General features: G+C 64.5%; 7 protein-coding genes across 7 annotated transcripts; 3 read left to right on the top strand and 4 right to left on the bottom strand.

The window, feature by feature from the left end:
* Positions 1-566: 566 nt before the first annotated feature.
* PFL1_05880 (uncharacterized protein) lies at positions 567-1116 on the bottom strand (the record flags this gene model as incomplete). Its single annotated transcript, XM_007883416.1, has 2 exons — positions 567-610; positions 729-1116. The coding sequence occupies 2 exons, from the start codon at positions 1114-1116 to the stop codon at positions 567-569; spliced, it is 432 nt and encodes a 143-aa protein (XP_007881607.1).
* A 1034-nt stretch (positions 1117-2150) lies between these two features.
* PFL1_05879 (uncharacterized protein) lies at positions 2151-2762 on the bottom strand (the record flags this gene model as incomplete). Its single annotated transcript, XM_007883415.1, has 2 exons — positions 2151-2200; positions 2327-2762. The coding sequence occupies 2 exons, from the start codon at positions 2760-2762 to the stop codon at positions 2151-2153; spliced, it is 486 nt and encodes a 161-aa protein (XP_007881606.1).
* Positions 2763-6738: 3976 nt separating this feature from the next.
* Positions 6739-9080, bottom strand: PFL1_05878 (uncharacterized protein; the record flags this gene model as incomplete). The annotated part of the gene is made up of 2 exons (XM_007883414.1): positions 6739-7068; positions 7188-9080. The coding sequence occupies 2 exons, from the start codon at positions 9078-9080 to the stop codon at positions 6739-6741; spliced, it is 2223 nt and encodes a 740-aa protein (XP_007881605.1).
* A 508-nt stretch (positions 9081-9588) lies between these two features.
* On the top strand, positions 9589-10750 carry PFL1_05877 (uncharacterized protein; the record flags this gene model as incomplete). The annotated part of the gene is made up of 5 exons (XM_007883413.1): positions 9589-9631; positions 9730-9975; positions 10120-10241; positions 10378-10501; positions 10617-10750. The coding sequence occupies 5 exons, from the start codon at positions 9589-9591 to the stop codon at positions 10748-10750; spliced, it is 669 nt and encodes a 222-aa protein (XP_007881604.1).
* A 561-nt stretch (positions 10751-11311) lies between these two features.
* Positions 11312-11841, bottom strand: PFL1_05876 (uncharacterized protein; the record flags this gene model as incomplete). The annotated part of the gene is made up of 2 exons (XM_007883412.1): positions 11312-11508; positions 11610-11841. 2 exons carry the CDS (start codon positions 11839-11841, stop codon positions 11312-11314), a joined length of 429 nt encoding a protein of 142 aa, XP_007881603.1.
* Positions 11842-13243: 1402 nt separating this feature from the next.
* Positions 13244-13765, top strand: PFL1_05875 (uncharacterized protein; the record flags this gene model as incomplete). The annotated part of the gene is made up of 2 exons (XM_007883411.1): positions 13244-13400; positions 13512-13765. 2 exons carry the CDS (start codon positions 13244-13246, stop codon positions 13763-13765), a joined length of 411 nt encoding a protein of 136 aa, XP_007881602.1.
* Positions 13766-15735: 1970 nt separating this feature from the next.
* On the top strand, positions 15736-17730 carry PFL1_05874 (uncharacterized protein; the record flags this gene model as incomplete). Its single annotated transcript, XM_007883410.1, has 2 exons — positions 15736-17364; positions 17497-17730. 2 exons carry the CDS (start codon positions 15736-15738, stop codon positions 17728-17730), a joined length of 1863 nt encoding a protein of 620 aa, XP_007881601.1.
* Positions 17731-18807: the final 1077 nt, after the last annotated feature.

Here is an 18807-nt window from a genome sequence, read left to right as displayed (position 1 = left end):
TTCCAGGGCTCTGGGGGGGAGCGCCAGCCAGGCAAACACGGAAGTCGGACCTGGACCCAGCCCCAGCCTCCACACGCAAACTGGCGCGCGGTCAAGACCAGACCAGACCAGACCAGACCAGACCGGCAAAGGCAAGCTCACGACGGCCAGGTCCATGAGTCGATCCCAGCCTCGGATACCCACCTAGCCACCTCTGCCACGCGCCTGTCTGCGCCCAATCGTCGTCGCCAAGTCGCTTTCCTATTTGCCATGCAGGTCGAGTAGCACGGCCAGCGTCGGATGGCTCGTTCGCCAGCACAAGCCAAAGATGGCCAAGCAAGACGCCGAGCCTCGACGACCAGGCACAATTACACCGCTCACGCCACACGACCCTGGGCAAGGGTGAGAGGTTGAGATCGCATTCCATCACATGGCCGCAGAGCACAGGCTAGCCCCCGACCGGCTCAGAACCGACCGCATGGCGAGCCCGCCGACCCGCTTGCCTCGGCGGGATAGCAGGTCGCCGTCCCATCAATCGAGCCATTGTCCCTCTTGCTGCCCGCCATCCACCGCGACCACCGACGCGCTCACTCGGGGTGGAAGGCACCGAACTGAGCGTACTGTCCATTGGCTGCGTCAGAAAGCAATCCAGATCCAAACGGCGACAGGCAGTGGCAGGATGGTGAGTGTCAGTACGTCTGCACCAGGTCACCAGGCCTCAACTCGGCGCCTGCCACATCTCTTCTCACCCAGGACGCCGAAACCCTGGTTGATCCCGCTCAGCGCGAAAATGGCCGACAGGCTGGGGTCGTTGGAGACGCCGATGCCAAACGTGGCAGGGGCCAGGGGCGCCGAGTAGCAGTACCTGCCGTTGATGTTGGTGATCGGAGAAGTGAAGACGCAGTTGGAGGCGCAGTTCGACACCCATTGGCACGGACCGTTGTGATCGCACTGCGCGTTGGCCGGGTTCCTGTGCGCGTCGGCAAACGTGAAGGCTTTGTCGTTGCACACGCGCACATGGCTGCCGTCGTAGGAGATGGTGAACTTCCCGGTGGTCATGTCCGAGTAGTAGTTGACGGCCGCGGCACCAGATGCGAGAAGAGAGACGACAACAGCGAGGAGCGAAGAGGCCTTCATGGTCGGCTGGGGCGATGCTTGCTGGTATGGGATGAGGGTGAGGGCTACTGTAGCTTGGGGGTTCGGTCGATCGAGTGAAGGGTTTTGGAGGGGCGCTCAAGTCTCGCGCGGCCCACCCGCACTTTTATCGCCACGCAGCCGTCCAACGTAGTCGCTGCTCGCAGGCCTCTCGTTCGGCCAAGTAGGGTGGGCGCCATCTCGAGCCCGGACCAATCAAGCCGGGATGTGGTTCGCCTTGTAGCCCGACATCTCGCTGCTGATGACCCACCTCCGAAGAGGTATCAGAGCGACGGGGGCAAGTCGACCCACCTGGGCCGAGAGGGCGGATCAATCGCCTTGTTCGCGACGCGAGGCGAGGCGAGGCGAGGCGGGGCGAGGCGAGGCGGGGCGAGGCGAGGCGGGGCGAGGCGAGGCGGGGCGAGGCGGGGCTACCATCGACCGGGCCCAGGCCGACCGGGCCCAGGCCGACCGGGCCTTATGACCCTTCGAGGTCCGCGCAAATGAGGCCTTTGCAACCGATGAGGGCGGGAGCTTGACGAATCCTTGAGATTGAAGTTGTTGGATGGGCGCACATCCGCGCCCTGCCTGCCCACCCGCTTGGCTCTCCTCCATGATATTCTTCAGCCCACCTGGCCGTGAGTGGGGCGAAGGTTGCCACCTGCCAATTGCCGGCTGCCACTGCCGCTGCGCAGCTTCTGCTGCATCGGGCCGAACGCCGAGAGCTAGCAGGCAGGATATCGACCGGCAAAGGCGCTGAGAGCGCGCTCAAGGGAGGCATCAGCCGCTTGGCGAGCGAGGAACAGATTTGACAAGCACCAGTGGCGCGGCATCGAGCTCGATGGGCGGGGAAAGACGTTCATGGTACGAGATGGTGGCCAAGGGCGAGCGAAGAAGTGGTGAAAGGATGGAAAGCACGGATCGCGACGACGACACGCCTCAGCCTCCGCCGAGGTACAGACCCATTGACGACTCTCACTCGACGACGTGACGACTCAATGTCGGGCTGGACCCAACACTGCACAGCGAAAGGCTAGTTAGTGGTACTTGGGGGTCCAGTTTGCAAACTGGGTGAACTGCCCGTTGACTTTGGTGCATTCGAGCGACCGAGGTGAAGAGACAGATCAGCGGCGAGGCGAGGTCGTCGAGTCAGCGTGTGCGCTTCGTTGCTGGACGTTCGCTCCTCCCCGATCGCATGGCCCGCTCAACTCACCGAGAGCGCCATAGCTGTTGCCATGGATGTTGCTGTTGCTGAGGATCATGTCCGACACGCCGAGGTCAGAAGGGTCGCCGTCCACGCCAAAAGTCGTACCTTTGACTTGGTGCGAGTAGCAGTACCTGCCCGTCGTCTTGTTCTTGACGGGCGAGCTCGAAAACAGGCATCCCTTTCCAGGGGTCTGGCCACACTGGAGCGTCCAGTCGCAGTTGCCGCCCGAGCCGCATTCGATGTTGGCCGACGGGAACCCGGGCGCGTTCTTGACGAGCCTCCAGGGCTGCGTGTTGCAGAGGAGGGCCTGGCCGTTGTAGTAGTCGAGCGAGAGCGGGCCCGAGACGTAGATGTTTTCCGACTCGCCCGGTGCCGGGTTTACGGCCACTGTGCTGCGCGCGAAAAGAGGCAGGAGGATAGCGAGGAGGGAGAGGGTCTTCATGGTCGCAGAGGTCTAGAGGGGTGTCTTGCGGGCGAGGAGGAGGCGGATAGTCGTTGAGTCGAGGCGAGAAGGTTGGGTGGGGTTGGACTGCAGGGTGAGAGGCTGGCTCCCCATATATCCTCCTCGCCCGACCGCACGAACAGCTAGCCCTCTGGGGCGGGCTCGGACCCACTCATGTCCGGAAGGCATTCCGAGGCGGGCCCGCAACGCGCCCACATCGGCCAATATTGAATCGCTGGCAGATGTGGCCGGCCACGGGGATGCTTCGGCCCGTCGTGGGCGGCGACAAGGGTGCCTGGCCAATGCTGTGGTGGCACAGTAGTGGCACCTCAACGTTGGCCGCTGCGTTTGCCCAAGAGCGGCGACGCAGCCCATCATCGCCCGGAGAGACTGTGCAACAGATCCATGACGACAAACAGGGCAAAGGCGACCGGCAGGGCGCCGGGAAAAGATACAACGCCAAGGATCCGGGATCGGCCCGTAGGCCAGGGGCTAGTAGTCATCGACGACCTCGTCGATACCCTCGTCGGGGCCCGCTCCGGCATCGTCCTCGGCCTCGGCTCCACCGTCGTCGGCATCGCCGTTGTCGCTGGCGTCCTCGTCCTTGATCCTCCCCATCAGACGCTCGTAGGCCTCGTCGTACTCGTAGTCGTCTTCGTCGCCCCGCTTCTTCTTCTTGAGGGGCGCCGGGGGCCGCGGAGGTGGCAGGGGACCGCGCTTGTTGAGCAGCGATGGGATCTTGATCTTCCGTGCCAGACCGGGTCGACGGACGGCGCCGTAACGCGATGAGCCTGGCGTCAGGAGCGTCGAGAGCGCTGCGGAGCGCGAGAAACCAGAAGGGGATACGAGGATTCAGCTGGCGATGGTCTGTGGGGAATTGCCGAGGCGATGCAACTCACATTTGCCCATAAACGAAGACGAGCCAGGCGTAGACGGTCTCGAAGAGGTTGGTGTCGAGCTGCTGCGGTGCGCTATCCCGACCGTGGGCGTCTGCGCCGGGGTCGCCTCAGGTCGGGGGGCACTCGTTGACTGATGGTGGAAGGCCAGGGCCCGAGGACAAACGATCAGGATCCGGTACACAGTTAGATGAAATGGCGCACACACATGACTCACCGCTCGCTGCAGCGTTGCCGGGACCGATGCGACTGGCTCCTTCGCTTTGGCCGGCGTAGCTGGCTTCGGTGATGTCGCAGCAGGTGACGCAGGTCGGGCTGCAACTTCGTCTCGCGTCTCGTCATCTTCATGGTTTTCTTCCACCGCGGCGGTAGATGCGTCGCGGACTGACGAGCGACGGGCAGGTCCATCCTCTTCGCCAGCTTGTCGAGGGTCGGTGGATGAGACGGCGGTCGCTTTGCATGCCCGGCCGGCTGTTGCGCTGGGGCTCGGCTCCGCCTCCGCTTGCGTCCGCTCATCTGCTTGCGCGCTGGTCGACGGCTCCTCATCTTCATCGGATACCGTTTGAGCCTCCTTGACGACGTCGACACGATCGAGACCCCTGGGTTTCGCCTTGCCTCCTCGTGCCGGCGACGTGGAAAGGTCGAACACCTTGGAGTCGGCCGTCTTCGTCTTCTTCCGACTGTCCTTCTTTGAGCCGCTCGCTTCCTTTGGCTCGGCCTCGAGCCTCGCCTGCTCTTCGGCCTCCCGCTTCTTCCGCTCCTCTCTGGCCTTCTTCCGCGCCGCCTTGGCCTCGGCCTCCTTCTGCGCCTTATCGGACTGTCGCTTGCTCCGTCGCGCCCCAGGCTCGGCGTCTTCCTGTACGACGACGGTCACAGACGACGTGGCTGCCGGCGGCCCTTCAGGTCCACGCTCTGCCGTTCCCTTCGCTACCGTTGACGCCGCTTCAGCTGCTGCGGTCGCGGAGGTCGCATGCAGCAGCCGCTTGGAAGCCTCTGCGACGACCGCCGTGGTCGCGGCATTCGTGTGCGCCGAGCTTTGGCCGCTCAACGTTCGCTGCCCTGCCGGGCTGTCGATGCTATGCGAGCTCTGCCAGTCTTCTTCGTCGGTCTCGTCATCGTCGCGGATCCTGGAGGCTCGGTCTCGCTTCCGCTTCGCGGATCCCGCTGGTACATCCTCGGACGTTTTCTCGGACCGCCTGACCGGCTCTGCCTCCTTGGGCTGGACCTTCCTGGACGACGAAGGGGCCGAGGAAGACGACGCAGTCTTGATCGGCCTTCCATCCTTGTCGCAGACGGGCGCGTAGCTGACGGCTTTGCTGGCGTTGCGCGAGGCGCGACGTGTCGCCACCCCTTCTCCCTGCAAGGCTAGCGCGGCCGCAAAGGCGGCATCGTCGGCCTCGGTGCTCTGCTGCTTCCTCTTTCGGTCTCGACCGGCCGTCGTGGAGGCTGACGAGGAGGGCTGCTTGTTGCGACAGGCCGTGCTCTGGCGACGCACCGGCGAGCTCGGGGGGTCGGACGTGAGGTCGAACGTGTCTGCCTTGGTTCGCTTCGTGGTTGATTCAGGCAGCTCGACAAAGACTGGGGATGAGGGGGGTCGATGACTCGATTCGAGTCGTTAGCTCCGTCCCCTGTCGGCCAGAAGCAAGCTGGAGGCCGCGTTGTCACTCACCCTCCGTCTGCTTGGATCGCGAAGCGTCGGCGCTTCTGGACGCGGCATGAGGCTTTGCAATGAGGAGCTCGGGCGAGACCTCGCGCGAGCTCGTCCCGGGGCCACCGTCCTCTTCATCGCTGTCCTCGATGCGAGCCGCCCTGCTGCGCTTCTTGGCCGCGGAGCTGGTGTACTGTTTGGGCTTGGAGCTGGTCGCGATCATGTCCTTGAGGGGCGATGAGGCCGCGCGCGGTGCAGAGGGCGTCTGGAGGCCGGTCCTTTGATGCTGTGGCGCTGCGCCATTGAACGAGGCCGAAGACGCGTAGACGGTGGTGGGTGGCGACGAGAGCGCGAGAGGAGGCGTGCTGATCGAGTCGAGGCCAGTCAGAGGTGGCTGGAACGATGGCGAGACAGAGCTGGTTCTCGAGGTGCCCGTGCCGAAAGGATCGCTAAGAAGGTTCCTCTCCGTCTCGCGACGATATGGTGGAGCGCCAGACGCCGGTACCAGGCCACCCTTGAGGTTGGCGGTGATGGTGGAGGCAGCGGCGCCTGGAACGACGTTTTCCTTGCCCGCTGCTGCTGCGTCGGGGGCAGAGAGGAACGCGGCCTTGGAGGCGGGGACCGAAGGAGAGATCCGGTTAAAGCTGGGCAGCCTTGTGAAGTATGGATCGCGGTCACGACCGCCATCCCATCCGCTCGAGCCTGAACCTACCCTGGACATCTGCACGGCCTTTTCGAGATCGCGAGCTTCGCTCCTCAACGACATGTCCAGGTGGTGGTGGTGGGCGGCGTATCCGCAACGAGACGGCGGCAGTCCGAGGGGATGCGCCTGACCGTGCACCGACACAGCAGGCGGCGTGGTGGAAGAAAGGACGAGGGTTGAGCCTATGCGTAGGGAAAGAACGAGAGGGCGCGTGAGGAGCCGGGAGAAGATGGTGGTGGCGGCGAAGCGAAGATGGCCGACATTCGCCACCGCGGTCTGCCGGGTCAAGCAAGGGCCCAGCAGGCCTAGCCTGGCTCGCAGCGAGAAGTGGCGAGCGGACCGAGCGCAGCGCCGCACCGGGTCGGCCCCCCGCCAGCCAGGCAGCCAGCCTCAGCCTCAGCCCGCCCGAATTTCGAAAAGCAGCAACCGAAGCAGAGAGCCAGCAAGGTGGAGGAACCCTCCCGCCGCCGCGAGCCCAACCAACGCCCAAGGCCCGAGCGCGAGTTTCGCGACGCGCGTCGCGAGGCGATCCCGCCAAAGTTGCCGCCGGCCTGCCAACCAGGCCAGGCCAGGCTTGGCCAGATCGGACAAGAGGCTGTACGACACCATCCGAACTTCGCAACAGCAGAGCATGCTCGCACGACGCGGGATCACGTCGATCTTGCCCAACGAGCAGTACAGGTTCCAATGTCCATTGCAGGTGGCACGCGGCACGCGGCAACGGCACGACTACGACGACTCGATCCGGCCCGTCGAGAGCCTCACCCTGGCCTTCCGAGGCGAGGCCCTGGCCTTGAACCTGGCTCTCCTCGCCTCCCGTATCCTCGCGGTCCACTCCTTGATGCACTTGATCAGGGCGACCACGAGGGGCACGAGCAGCGGACCAAAGAGGGGCGTGTAGACGGCGTACTTGTGCTCGTCGGGGAAGTACAGCAGCCCGAGCATCTTGGGGCTGAAAAAGGCGCGCGATGCTAGCGTCGAGGCCGTGTAGGACAGGCGCAGCGCTTCGACCAGGTGTGTGTGTCGGTCAAAGGAGCGTCGCTCGAGGTGCGTCTTGAGCTGCAAGCACAGTGCGAAGAGAGAAAGAGAGAGAAAGAGAGAGAAAGAGAGAGCGGGTCCACATCGTCAGCGACGCTCGACGAGTAGGGCTAGGCTCGGTCCACGCAGACCCGACTCACCGATTCGAGGACCTCGATGGCGCGGTCGACGTCCTTCCTGATCTCCTCGCCTACGCCCAGGTTCTCGATCTTGTCCACCAGCCGCACGATGCCTGCCAGCGTCTCGACCGTCTCGCGCGCATTCTCCAGGATCCGCTTCGACAGCAGCGCGTCCAGCCTCTGTTCGCGCCCTTGCGAGAACGGAGCGTCACCTTGACGGCGGGGGAAGCCAACGAGGATCTCGAGCTGCTGGGCAAACAGCTCCATGGCCTGCCGCAGCTGATCCGAAGGGATCTGGCGGATCGCGGGTCCATCGTGCACGCTCGAGTTGGAGGCGTCCTCGGTGCTGGAGGGGTTGAGGATCACGACGCCTCCCCACTGCGGGATGAGCCAGGCATTGCTGTCGCTCGCCCCGCCAGTCTCGGGATCACGGATCTGCAGCGGCCGATTGGATGCCGAGGGGACGTAGATGAGGAAATGCAGGTCGTGCGTCTGTCCCGCCACCTGGTCTGCCGCCTCGTGGTTGCCGACGCCACCGTCTCGCTCTAGGCGCGACTGCGGGGCCACAGTCGACGACAGGCTCCACTCGGCGGAGTTGACAAACACTTTGAGGTCGTCCCACTCGACGAGGCGCCGGGTCTCGTTGCGAGTAGTGACCCTGGGTACCAGCCTCGTCCTAGGGATGTGGCGGGTGATGGTCCGCCTCCGTCTTGGCCCGGCAACCGCGGGCGCTTTCGATGACGACGACAAAGGAGCGGGCGCCGATTCTGGTCGGCTTCCAAGGATGGCATCGACCTCGGCTTCTTCGCTCTGGACGTCATCGACCGTCTTCAAGAGCGCTTCGACCTCCGCCTCGTCGGTATTGATGACTCCCTCCGTGCTGTCCGTCGCATCAGGAACGTTGGCTGCTGGAGCCGTCGTAGTCTCGGTGGTCGGCTCCGCGCCGTCTCCTTCGGCTTCGTCCTCCTCCACCTCCTCCTCTATGGCCTCCTCGTACGTCTCTTCGACCATTGACTCCTCCCTGATTTCGAAGTCTTCGACCGTCGGCTTGAACTGCAGCGGAGCGAGCCACTGCACCTGGCTCTCGACGTGAAAGTCGTGGAGGCCGTGGAGCTCGTCGAAGAGAGCCGTGATCGGGCCCAGCGGTGTGGGCACGTCGCCCGTACCTTGTTCGCTGCTGCTCTTGAGGCTCTGCAGTATCGAGCTGCTCCACGCATCGCCCTGCGTGGCATCCTCGTTCATCAGGCTGAAGACGAGCCGGATGTCCTTGTTGTACTGGATGACGCGCGGATCCTGTTCAACGGTGCTCGCCTCTGCCGCCTCAGCGTCGACAGCAGACTGCGCAACGGGGAGCTCGTCCTGTCCGATGATGCGCAAGAGGCGCTGTACGACGGCCGCGCTGATGATGTCGGGGCCCGCTGCCGCAGCATCGTCGAGCGCAGGCAGTGCGATGACGAAGCCATCCTCTGAGATTCCGGGAGCGTCAGAGGGACGGCCATGCAGCACGAGAAAGTCAAAGTCGGCAGCCTTGCCAAATGACTTGACGTCTTGAGACTGGACGGTCACGGTCCAGTCTGTGCAGGCGAGGCCGTGTATGCCCGCGCGCCTGCTCTTGAGCTCGAGGCTGTCGAGCAGCAGCTGCTTGGTCTCGAGCTCGATGGCCGTCGAGGAGTCGGGATCGTCGGGCGAGGCGTGCAGGGCGTGTGGCAGCTGGACGTTGAGCGATGAGCGGAAGCGTACGGGACAGGTGCGCTCCCGCTCGAGCTGTGCGACCTTTTGGGACGGCAGGGGTAGGCGGACGATGTTGGTCGTCTGCAGCCAGAAGGGCACCGAGAGGAGGATGGCGGACCAGAACGAGAGGATGATGGCGGTCCGCGTGCCGAGGCTCTGGAAGGAGAGCGCGGAGGGCGCCATGGCCGTCGGTGTCGGGGGCGGGTGGAGCAGGGCGGCGAGGATGGTGGCGAGAGGGGTGGGCTTCGAGGTGAAGGCAAGCGACGGAGGATAGGGCAGGGCAAGGGGCAAGGGGCAGGGGCAGGGCAGGGTCCACACCCTCTTGAAGCCCGGCCCTGCCCCGAGCGCGAATATAATATTCCGACAAAAACCAAAGGGGGCCCGGGCCCAGCCAGCCCGGCCTTGGCCCAGTCTGAGCTGGCTTGGCTTGCTGGGTCGGACCCGACGTGCGTCAGGGGGCAGAGCGAGGCTGGCCGCACCAGGGAGACAGGGCCCACAGCCTCCACAAGCAAGGCAGCGTGGCCCCCCCCCCGCACCACATCGAGCATCCGTTCGCACAGCCGCCTGATACACCGTCGCCTGCTCGTACCTCCCGAGTCGACCTTTGCTTCCTCGACCTGTCCATCCAGCTACACATCGACCACTGGCATCTCCCGAACAGCAGAGCAGAGGATCTCGTCCACCGCCCACAATGCAGGCGGTCAACCGGTTCATCTTTGGACCCACGCAGGAAGGTGAGACGACCGCAGCCCCTGCCTTCCCCGGTCCCGCCTATCCGCTCCTGTCTTGGCCCGGTCGCATCCGCTCACACCCACTCTGCTCGACATCGCAGAACGGGTCAAGGCGGTACAGTCGCAGCTGAGATCGGAGCAGCGTGCGCTCGACCGAGAGATGCGCCAGATTGACCAGGGCACCAGCAAGACCAAGATGGAGATCAAGAAGCTCGCCAAAAAGGGCGACACCAAAAACGCAAAGGTGCTCGCAAGGGAAGTCGTCCGCGCCGGGAAACAGCGGAATCGCCTCGCCCTCAGCAAGGCCAGGCTCAACAGCATCAACCTGCAGCTACAGCACCAGCTCGGTGAGGCATTGGCTGGATCCCTGGCTGGGATGCGCAAGACCTGCCTGAGTCGGCTCGTCGCGGCAGGGCCCCGCGAGCAAGACGATACTGACCTCTCGACACTGTGCCCCGCTCCCTCCATTCATCGTCGAAATCCGGCGACAGCCATGTACAAGGTGACCGGGAGCATGTCCAAATCGACCGAGATCATGAAGCTCTCGAACCAGCTCGTCAAGCTGCCTGAGGTGTCCAAGGTGATGCGCGAGATGAGCATGGAGATGACAAAGGTGCGTCGCCGTCGGCCGCCCATTCCCGCTCCTCTCTCTCTCTCCGGCCTGTCTCTCGATGGCCTCTGATCCTGACGAACCCCTCTTCGCCTTCAAACCCGCACACTACCCTGACTGCACTGCAATCCCCCACCAGGCCGGCATCATGGAAGAGATGCTGGACGACACGCTAGATTCGGGCGTGCTGGGCGAGGACGAGGACGAGATGGAGGAAGAGGCGCAAGGCGAAGTCGATAAGGTCCTCTTTGAGCTCACCGACGGTAAGCGCGCGCGCGCACCACACTCGCCCTCGCCCCTTTTGCCTTCCGCTGCTCCCACTTGGATTGCGATGCTTACCTCCTGCCCATCCCCCGCTCCTTCCCGGTCGGCCGCCAGGCAAGCTCGGGCAAGCGAGCACCACCGACCACCTCCCCGACCTCGCCCAGCCCGAGCCGCAGGCCAGCGAGGAAGAGGAGCGCAAGGACATGCAGAGGATGCAGGACGCCCTCGACGGACTGCTGCGGGGCTGACACGTCTGCCTACCCCGTCGACCGCCCTGTACACACCTCCGCCGCCGCCGCAGCACGCTGGCGACGATGGGCCGCAGCCATATCACCGTCGCCTGTCGGCTGCCCTGCCGTCTTGCTTGCTGCCTTGTACTCTATACCATCATCCTGCGTCCATGTCAAGGCCCTCGAAGGCAGAGCGAGCGAGCGTCCCGACACTCTTCTTCGGTCAAACAGGCAAGCGTGCTGGATGGGTTTGACCGATGGGCTCAGATTGCTGCTGGATATGTCTCGCGGGGTCAGCTGGCGCTGGGAGTAAAAGTACAGAGAGAAGGGATACAACGCGACCAAAAAGAGGAAAGAGAGAAGGAGGATCGAGCGCCCGGTGGAGGGTGCAAGGAGCCAGACGACGCCGCTAGCTAGAGGAGGCGGCGCCGCCGACCGTGGCCAGGATGCCCTCGGCCCGCTGGCTCGAGGCGGACAGAGTTGTGGGTGGGGATGGCATGCGGCCAGGAGATATGCGAAGGGGGATGGGTGCGTGGGATGCGCGGGACGAGTGCGACGACCGAAGGAGAAGCGCCAAGTTTACTTGGAGCTCGAGAACTTGGTGACCGACTTGGTGCCCTCAGAGATGGCGTGCTTGGAGAGCTCGCCGGGGAGGATGAGGCGGACGGCCGTCTGGATCTCTCGCGACGAGATGGTGCTCTTCTTGTTGTACGAGGCGAGCTTCGAGGCCTCGGTGGCGATGCGCTCAAAGATGTCCTGGACGAACGAGTTGAGAACTGGAGGTGGTAGAGCGCAGAGGATCGCGAAGGGGGGTCAGGATCGACTGCAGCGGGAAAGAGGTGGAGCCCAGGGAAGCCGGAGAACCGGCGACACTCACTGGCCATGGCCTTGTTCGAGATACCAGTGTCGGGGTGGACCTGCTTGAGGACACGGTAGATGTAGGTCGAGTAGGTCTCCTTGCGCACCGACTTGGACTTCTTCTTGTCTCCCGACTTGGCGGGGGCCTTGGACGTCTTCTTGGCGGCCTCCGAGGGGGCCTTGCCAGCAGACGAGGCGGGGGCCTTGCCGGCGGTGGACGAGGGCTTCTTCTCAGCGGGCTTCGGGGGCATGTTGGGCGAAGGAGTTGGGTGGTGGGCTTGGGTGAGAGAAAAGGTGTGCGTTGAAGGTTTGAAGGCGAGGAGGCGGCGTTGGCGATGATGAGGAGAGAGAGAGGGAGGGGAGGTTGATGGAGGCTGACGCGAAAGGGCGAGGTTATGTACCTCTTGCGGACCTGCCAGCAGCGACGGGGCGGGCGAGCTGAGGGACGCGTCCGCTCGGTAAGGGCGGCCAAGGGCCAGGGCCGGGCAGCGACGGAGGGCGGCAGCTGGGCTGGTCAGGCCAGGCTGCTGCTGCTGCTGCTGCGCCTAGGCAGGCAGGCAGGCAGGGTGCACCATCGCGTTGGCCGTGCTGCCGGGGCAGAGGCAGCCAAGCAGGCAGACGGCCCAGGGGCGGAAATTCGAGTCGGCCAGGCTCTGAACGCGAGCGCGTCGGTCCTCCTGCAGGCCGCCTGCCCCTGCCTGCCGGGTCTCGCCCGTGATTTTTTTTCCGCTGGCTCGCTGGCTCGCAGATCGATGCCCGTGATTTTCTTTCGGGAATTCGAGTCGACGCGTCGACAATAATCGACATTAATTGCCTCCCTCGCCCACGTCTGGCCGAGGCCCCCGCCAGACAAGGCAATTCGGGTCGACGTCGACCAACCGTCGACCCTAATTCTCACCCTCAGCTGGCGACGACGGAAGACGTCGTCAGCCATGCCCTCCCTCCCTCTGCCCCATCCTCCCTTGCCTGCCTCGAGTCCGCCCACACCATCGCCTCGTTCGTAGTCTGAGCCACTCTATGTGACAGGCGCAGCTACTCTCTGGGATAACGACGACGGCAAGGACCGGATGGGATCGAGGACGATGGCGGGCAAGGGGGGGCGCCAGCGGGCGGGAGGGGCAATTAGGGTCGACGGTGTCGACGGCGTCGACCGTCGACAATAAAGCGTCGACCCGAATTGCTTGCCTCGCTGTGATTGGCCCGTCGAATGACGTGCGGGCGAGCGTCCAGAAAAAAATCACGTTCACCTCCACGCCGGGCAGCGTCAACCAACCTGCCTGCTGGGCTGGCTGCATGGGCCGGCCTCCTCCCGCCTCTGCCCGTCCGCCTCGATCTGCTGCTCGACGCGTCTCCTCGGCCTCGCGCCAGAGTCCCCTCTCCGCCTCCGCTGGGGCTTCCGCGCGTCGGCCGCTTGGCCCCCGCCCGCCTGTCCTGCTGGCCCTCGTTGCCCGTTGTCCACTGGCCCCTGCCAGCCCCGGCTGCATCGGTCGCCTCGCTGATAAAACCCTGCCACCTTCTCGACTCCCTCCACCCTGCTCTCTCCCCTCCCCTCTACTCGCCCATCACCAAGCTATCTCGCCTTCGCCCTTCAACGCACACAACGCCCACAAACCCTCTCCCAACCCCACCCACCCCTACACAACTCTCGCAACAATGTCTTCCGGTGGCAAGTCTGGTGGCAAGGCCGGTGACGCCTCGTCCAAGTCGCAGTCGCGCTCGGCCAAGGCCGGTCTCCAGTTCCCCGTCGGCCGTATCCACCGTCTGCTCCGCAAGGGCAACTACGCCCAGCGTATCGGTGCCGGTGCTCCCGGTGAGTCTTGGTCGCTAGCGTGCTTGCTCGCCGTTGGCACCATCGCTGTTTGGGTGATCATGGTCGCTGACCGTCCTGTGCCGTCCTCCTGTGCCTTGCTCGCATCGACAGTCTACCTCGCTGCCGTCCTCGAGTACCTCGCCGCCGAGATCCTCGAGCTTGCCGGCAACGCCGCGCGTGACAACAAGAAGTCGCGTATCATCCCGCGTCACCTTCAGCTCGCCATCAGGAACGACGAGGAGCTCAACAAGCTGCTCGGCGGCGTCACCATCTCGCAGGGTGGTGTCCTCCCCTTCATCCAGAGCGAGCTCCTCCCCGCCAAGAGCGGCAAGCCCGGCAAGAAGGGCGCTGCCTCGCAGGAGTAGGCGCGTCGCGGCTAGCATCCGCTTCCCCCCTCTCTGTCTTCGCGCGCATCCCTCGCATCTCCTCTCTCTCCCTCTTCGGCCCTGTGGCCCCCGCCGCCATGTTGGGTCTTTCCCTCCCTCCCGAGCCGCTAGGTACCAGCGCCCTCTGTAGGCCTGCGTGCGCATCCTTCCGGCTCCGTACACTGTAGCGCACCACCCGCACCCCTTCCCGGCTTCTCTTCATCTTCTCCTTTTTTCGGTCTCGTTTTGTCCTCTCCTGTACTACTACTACCACCCTTTACCACGGCGATCGAACCAGGGCGCCAGCTACCAGCAATCCAGCACAACCAGGCATGAAACCACATCAGCGCGCGCGTCTGTCTGTCTGCCTCGTCCCGCGCTCTCGACGCATCTCTGCGATCTTTTGCAGTCGTCGGCGGTCGGCAGGTGTTTTCGCGACGAGCTCGCCTCCGTCTCCAGGCCGCCATGCCACCTGCCTCGCGTGTTTGCCTCGACCATCTCGCTGATCCTATAGCGATGGTGGCTTCCGCCCTTGTTACGTCGACGTGCTGGACTCGAGCACGAGCAGGTCGTCGAAGGCTGACCGATGCTCTAGCGTTCTCTGTGGCCACTACTAGTTCTTCGGTGCGCGACCGACGCTGCTCGGCCGCTCGATGGACCACAGCAGCGGGGTCTTGATCAGATCGCGACAACCCGAAAGGTGAATGGGACATCCACGGCTCCAACCCAAGCGGTGGTTGTCGAAAAGCCGCTCGAAAACAAGAGCGAAAAGCAAGGTGGTCGAGTCGCCTGCTTGCGCCTCGGTCGGCTCCGAGATGGAGGGTTTGAGCGCATCGCGTTGGGTTGACGTAAGCATGACAGCTGTCAATCGCCAGGCAATGGATCGGGTGATTTTTCGAATCGGGGAACAAGACACATGTCAGAAGGAAAAATCGGCTGTCAGGCATCGCCTGGATTCGGAGCCGCGCCCTCCAGTCTGTCGAAGTTGTTCGATCGGGCTGTATAAGACAGGTTGCAGAACGATCGGGCTGTCAAGGATTGCGAGGCAAGCCCGATTTTTCGATTTTGAGCTCGGAACCGAAATTCTACAGCTGTCACCCATCGCAGGATGGGCAGAGGGGGTTGAGCAATTTCGGCTCCGCTCGCCCGCCGATTTCGCCGGTGAGGGGCGACTCTGCCCCGCACGCCTGGCCTCACCGTAAAAGGCGGAGGGGCTGCAGGCCTCCGCTCTGGGGCCGCTGCGTGCGGCCAGACAAACGGTCCTCGCCTGGCCTGCCTCGCCCCAACGTCGAGCGCATCCACATCCGGGGTTGGCTTCCTTCCACCCGACCGCCCTCTTGCCTCGTTACGTACCATGGTCCAGGCACGGTCAGCGTACAGTACGTACGCCGCTCTCCATTACAACAAAGGTTATGAAGAGGTGGAACCGGCAGTTCTGCCCGGCTTGGGCCTGCAAGACATACGTACGACCGCAGCCGCGGCCGCATCTCGCAGCGGTACCGTGCAGATACGATCTCGTTGGCCGGTGTCCTGGGCCGTCCCTTCGGCTGCGCTGCTGGCTGTCGTTGAGACGGCCAGAGAGTTCGCCGGTGACGAGCGCGGCCTCCCCCACACAACCACCTCGCCGAGTCTAGCCTCGCTCGCCCGGAGCAGCGCCTACACCGCCGTTGATGGCACGTCGATCTATCTGCAGATCAGACGACGGCTCAGCAGCATGGCTGCCATGCGGCACACCATCCCTACCCCACCTCGGAGGGCGAAGAGATGGTAGAGACGAGCACCACGGCGTATAAGACTCGACGCGCGACTCGGAGGGTTCATGCCCCCGTCGCCCTCTCTTAGCCTGCAGCCCCCGCATCCAGCCTCCCCATCCCTTCCTGGAACCGTCGTTCCGCTCACTGGGCCCGCTCCGAGCCGCCACCATCACCACCTCAAAGGATAGTCCTCAAGATTCTGACCGTCGCCCCGCCATGAAGACGCTCGCCCTCTCGCGCTACCTCGCCCTCGCCCTTGCGCTGGGCAGCTACTCGGCCTCGGCCCTCCCCAGCGCGGCCGACGCCCACGGCCAGCAGGTCCTCGGCGGCCTCTACGAGCGGTCGGCCGACATCCTCCTCGAGGCTCGCGAGCCAGGCCAGGCCACCACCGACGCCAGCGGAGACCCGGCGTACAAGTTCCCGCCCGTCAAGCCTGACCTGCCCCTCGACAAGCTGCCCAACGCCAGGCCGCACAAGGGCAAGCGCCGCTTCGTCAGCAAGATTGTCGAGGCCGAAATCGAGCGCATCACGGCAAAGATCCGCGACCCGGCCCTCAAGCGCATCTTCACAAACGCCTACCCAAACACCCTCGACACCACCGTCGGCTGGACCGACCTCCAGCTCGACCAGAACGACCACGCAAAGGCCTTCCCGCGCTCCTTTATCATCACCGGTGACATCAACGCCGCCTGGCTTCGCGACTCGACCAACCAGCTCTTCACCTACCTCCCCCTCCTCGAGACTCCGCCGGCGCCCTACAAGCGGGGTGATGAAGAGTGGAACAAGCTCTACCGCCTCGCCCTCGGCCTCCTCTACCAGCAGGCCCAGCAGGTCCTCACCCACCCCTACGCCAACTCGTTTGGCCCGCCCAAGAGCGCCACCATCGTCCACGAAAAGAACCAGGCGGTCAACGGCTCCAACCCGGACGCCGACTGGGTGCTGCCGCCGCCGCCCGGCCAAAAGGGCCACTACCTGCCCGCTCCGCCCGCCTCGTACAGCAAGGTCAAGGGCAACGACGGCATCTACGTGTGGGAGATCAAGTACGAGGTCGACTCGCTCGCCGCCCACCTCCGCCTGCCCTCGCTCCTCGCCGAGACGAGCGGCCGCAAGGACTTTGTGGACAACAAGACGTGGCAGCGCGCCGTGCGCATGGCCATCGACACGCTGCGGTCGCAGCAGCGCGGCTCGGTCGAGGAGCACGAGGCGTGGGAGAAGGCCAACTCGACCACGATGCTGCCGCCCCACCTCACGTCGCGCGACTCGGAATGGGCGCAGCGCTTCGGCAGCTTCCAGGGCGGCGTCTACCGCTTCCAGCGCCTCGACCGCTCCGCCTCCGAGACAAAGGCCGACAAGGGATGGGGCGAGCCGGGCAAGCGCACCGGCTTGGTCAAGAGCGGCTTCCGGCCCTCGGACGACTCGACGGTGCTGCCCTTCCTGATCCCCTCGAATGCGCAGCTGGCCGTGGCGCTCGAGAAGCTGGCGCCGCTCCTCGACGGCGTCGAGGCGATGCAGGACGTCGCCTCCAATGCGCGCGACTTTGCCCAGGAGATCCGCGCCGCCATCGACGAGTGGGCCGTGCTGCCGCGCAAGGCCGTCGACGGCGTCATCGACGCGGGCAACGTGTACGCATTCGAGGTCGACGGCTACGGCTCGAGCTACTTTATGGACGATGCCAACGTGCCCAGCCTGCTCAGCCTGCCCTACCTGGGCTACGTGGACAAGGACGACGAGACTTACCAGCGCACGCGCAAGGCGGTGCTCGACAAGAGGACCAACAAGTGGTTCTTCGGCGACAAGGACTTTAGCGGCATCGGAGGGCCCCACGTCGGCTGGGGATACGCTTGGGTGAGTACGACGTGCCGATGCCCGCGAGATCGAGGCGGGCTGCCCACGAATGCTGTGCTCACCTTACCTCACCCGGTCCCTGTCCCTCTCGGCCAATCATGACCACCACCACCACCACCACCACCTCGACAGCCCATGTCGCGGATCATGCAGATCCTCACGACGTCGGACGCCGACGAGCAGCGGGATGCGCTGAGCCTGCTGCGCAACACGACGGCGGGCACGGGCCTGCTGCACGAGAGCATCAATGTGTCCAACGCCACCGACTTTACCCGGCCGTGGTTTGCGTGGGTCAACGGGCTGTTTGGAGAGGCGGTGCGGCACGTCGAGCAGACCAACCCGGACCTCCTCGGCATGGACTTTTAGAGCGGTGCAGTCGCTTGATTCCCGCCATTGTCTTTGTTGCTACTTGTTGCACGTCGGCCGCCAAGCGATAATCTAGAAGAAGGTTGACGTCGACGGGTTTGACGGTGTTGCTGCGGAAGCGCTGGCGGCTGCTTGGGACATCAGTGTCCGTCTTGTCGAGGACGAGACGATCCGCGGACAGGCGTGGACGAGGTGGCAAGCTCGATCGAGGGATGCAAGACGCGACGTCCGACTCGACAACAGATGGGGGATCTGTGGATCGCTTCCACCGCTTCGATGGCTACATAGCCTGCCTCTGAGTGCATGAAGGCCCCTTTGTGGATCGGGGAGCAACGACGACACGAGGCAGGCCTGCACAGGCTACAGGAGGGCTCTCTGGCATTCGACGTTTTTATGCCGCGGCGCGAAAGACGAGGGGGGTGGCATGACCCCACCTCGAGCATGCGAGCAGGTGCGCCATCGTCTCTTCCCCCGCGGTGCCGCCGTGAGGCTGGCTGCTGGTGCGTGTTCGGAGGCCATCCTTCCGCTCCTGATGACGAAGGGTAGCAGGCCGGGATGACGAGGCAGGCGGGGCATGAAGGCAGCTGGCGCATATTGCCGGAGCGTGCTGGCCAAACCTGCCGGTCCCGGGGCAACGGAACACGTTACACGCTGCTGCTGCTGGGTCAAACCAACACATGGAGCGCCGACCATGTCGATCTTGACCCAAACCCCCTTGCTGCTTGCACCCTTTCATCGTCGTTTGGGGGGGGGTTCGTGAGAAGATCTCGAGCGTCGGATCAACGACGAGCGCACCTCGGTCTTGGCGATCGTGCAGCCTTCTGACAGAGGCGAGGAGAGGAGAGGTGGATGAGATCAGATAGAGCGTTGCTGATGCTCTGGCTAGTTGGACGGGTCGAGTCCAGGGCCGATGCGACCGAAGAGACGGACGGACGGACCTGGCGTTGGCGGGCAAACACGTGCGGACGGACGGCGGTCCGACGACGGACGGGACGCTGCCGACCATCGCCGCCGTCGATTGCAACCTTTCCCGGCCGCCCCCCCCCCCCCGACCACCGACCCCGAACGACGACGACG

This window comes from Pseudozyma flocculosa, assembly GCF_000417875.1.
Source record: "Pseudozyma flocculosa PF-1 unplaced genomic scaffold scaffold00022, whole genome shotgun sequence".
Classification (NCBI taxonomy): domain Eukaryota; kingdom Fungi; phylum Basidiomycota; class Ustilaginomycetes; order Ustilaginales; family Ustilaginaceae; genus Pseudozyma; species Pseudozyma flocculosa.
Note: the sequence above shows the minus strand (reverse complement) of the source record. Positions and strands in the feature narration are given on the sequence as shown.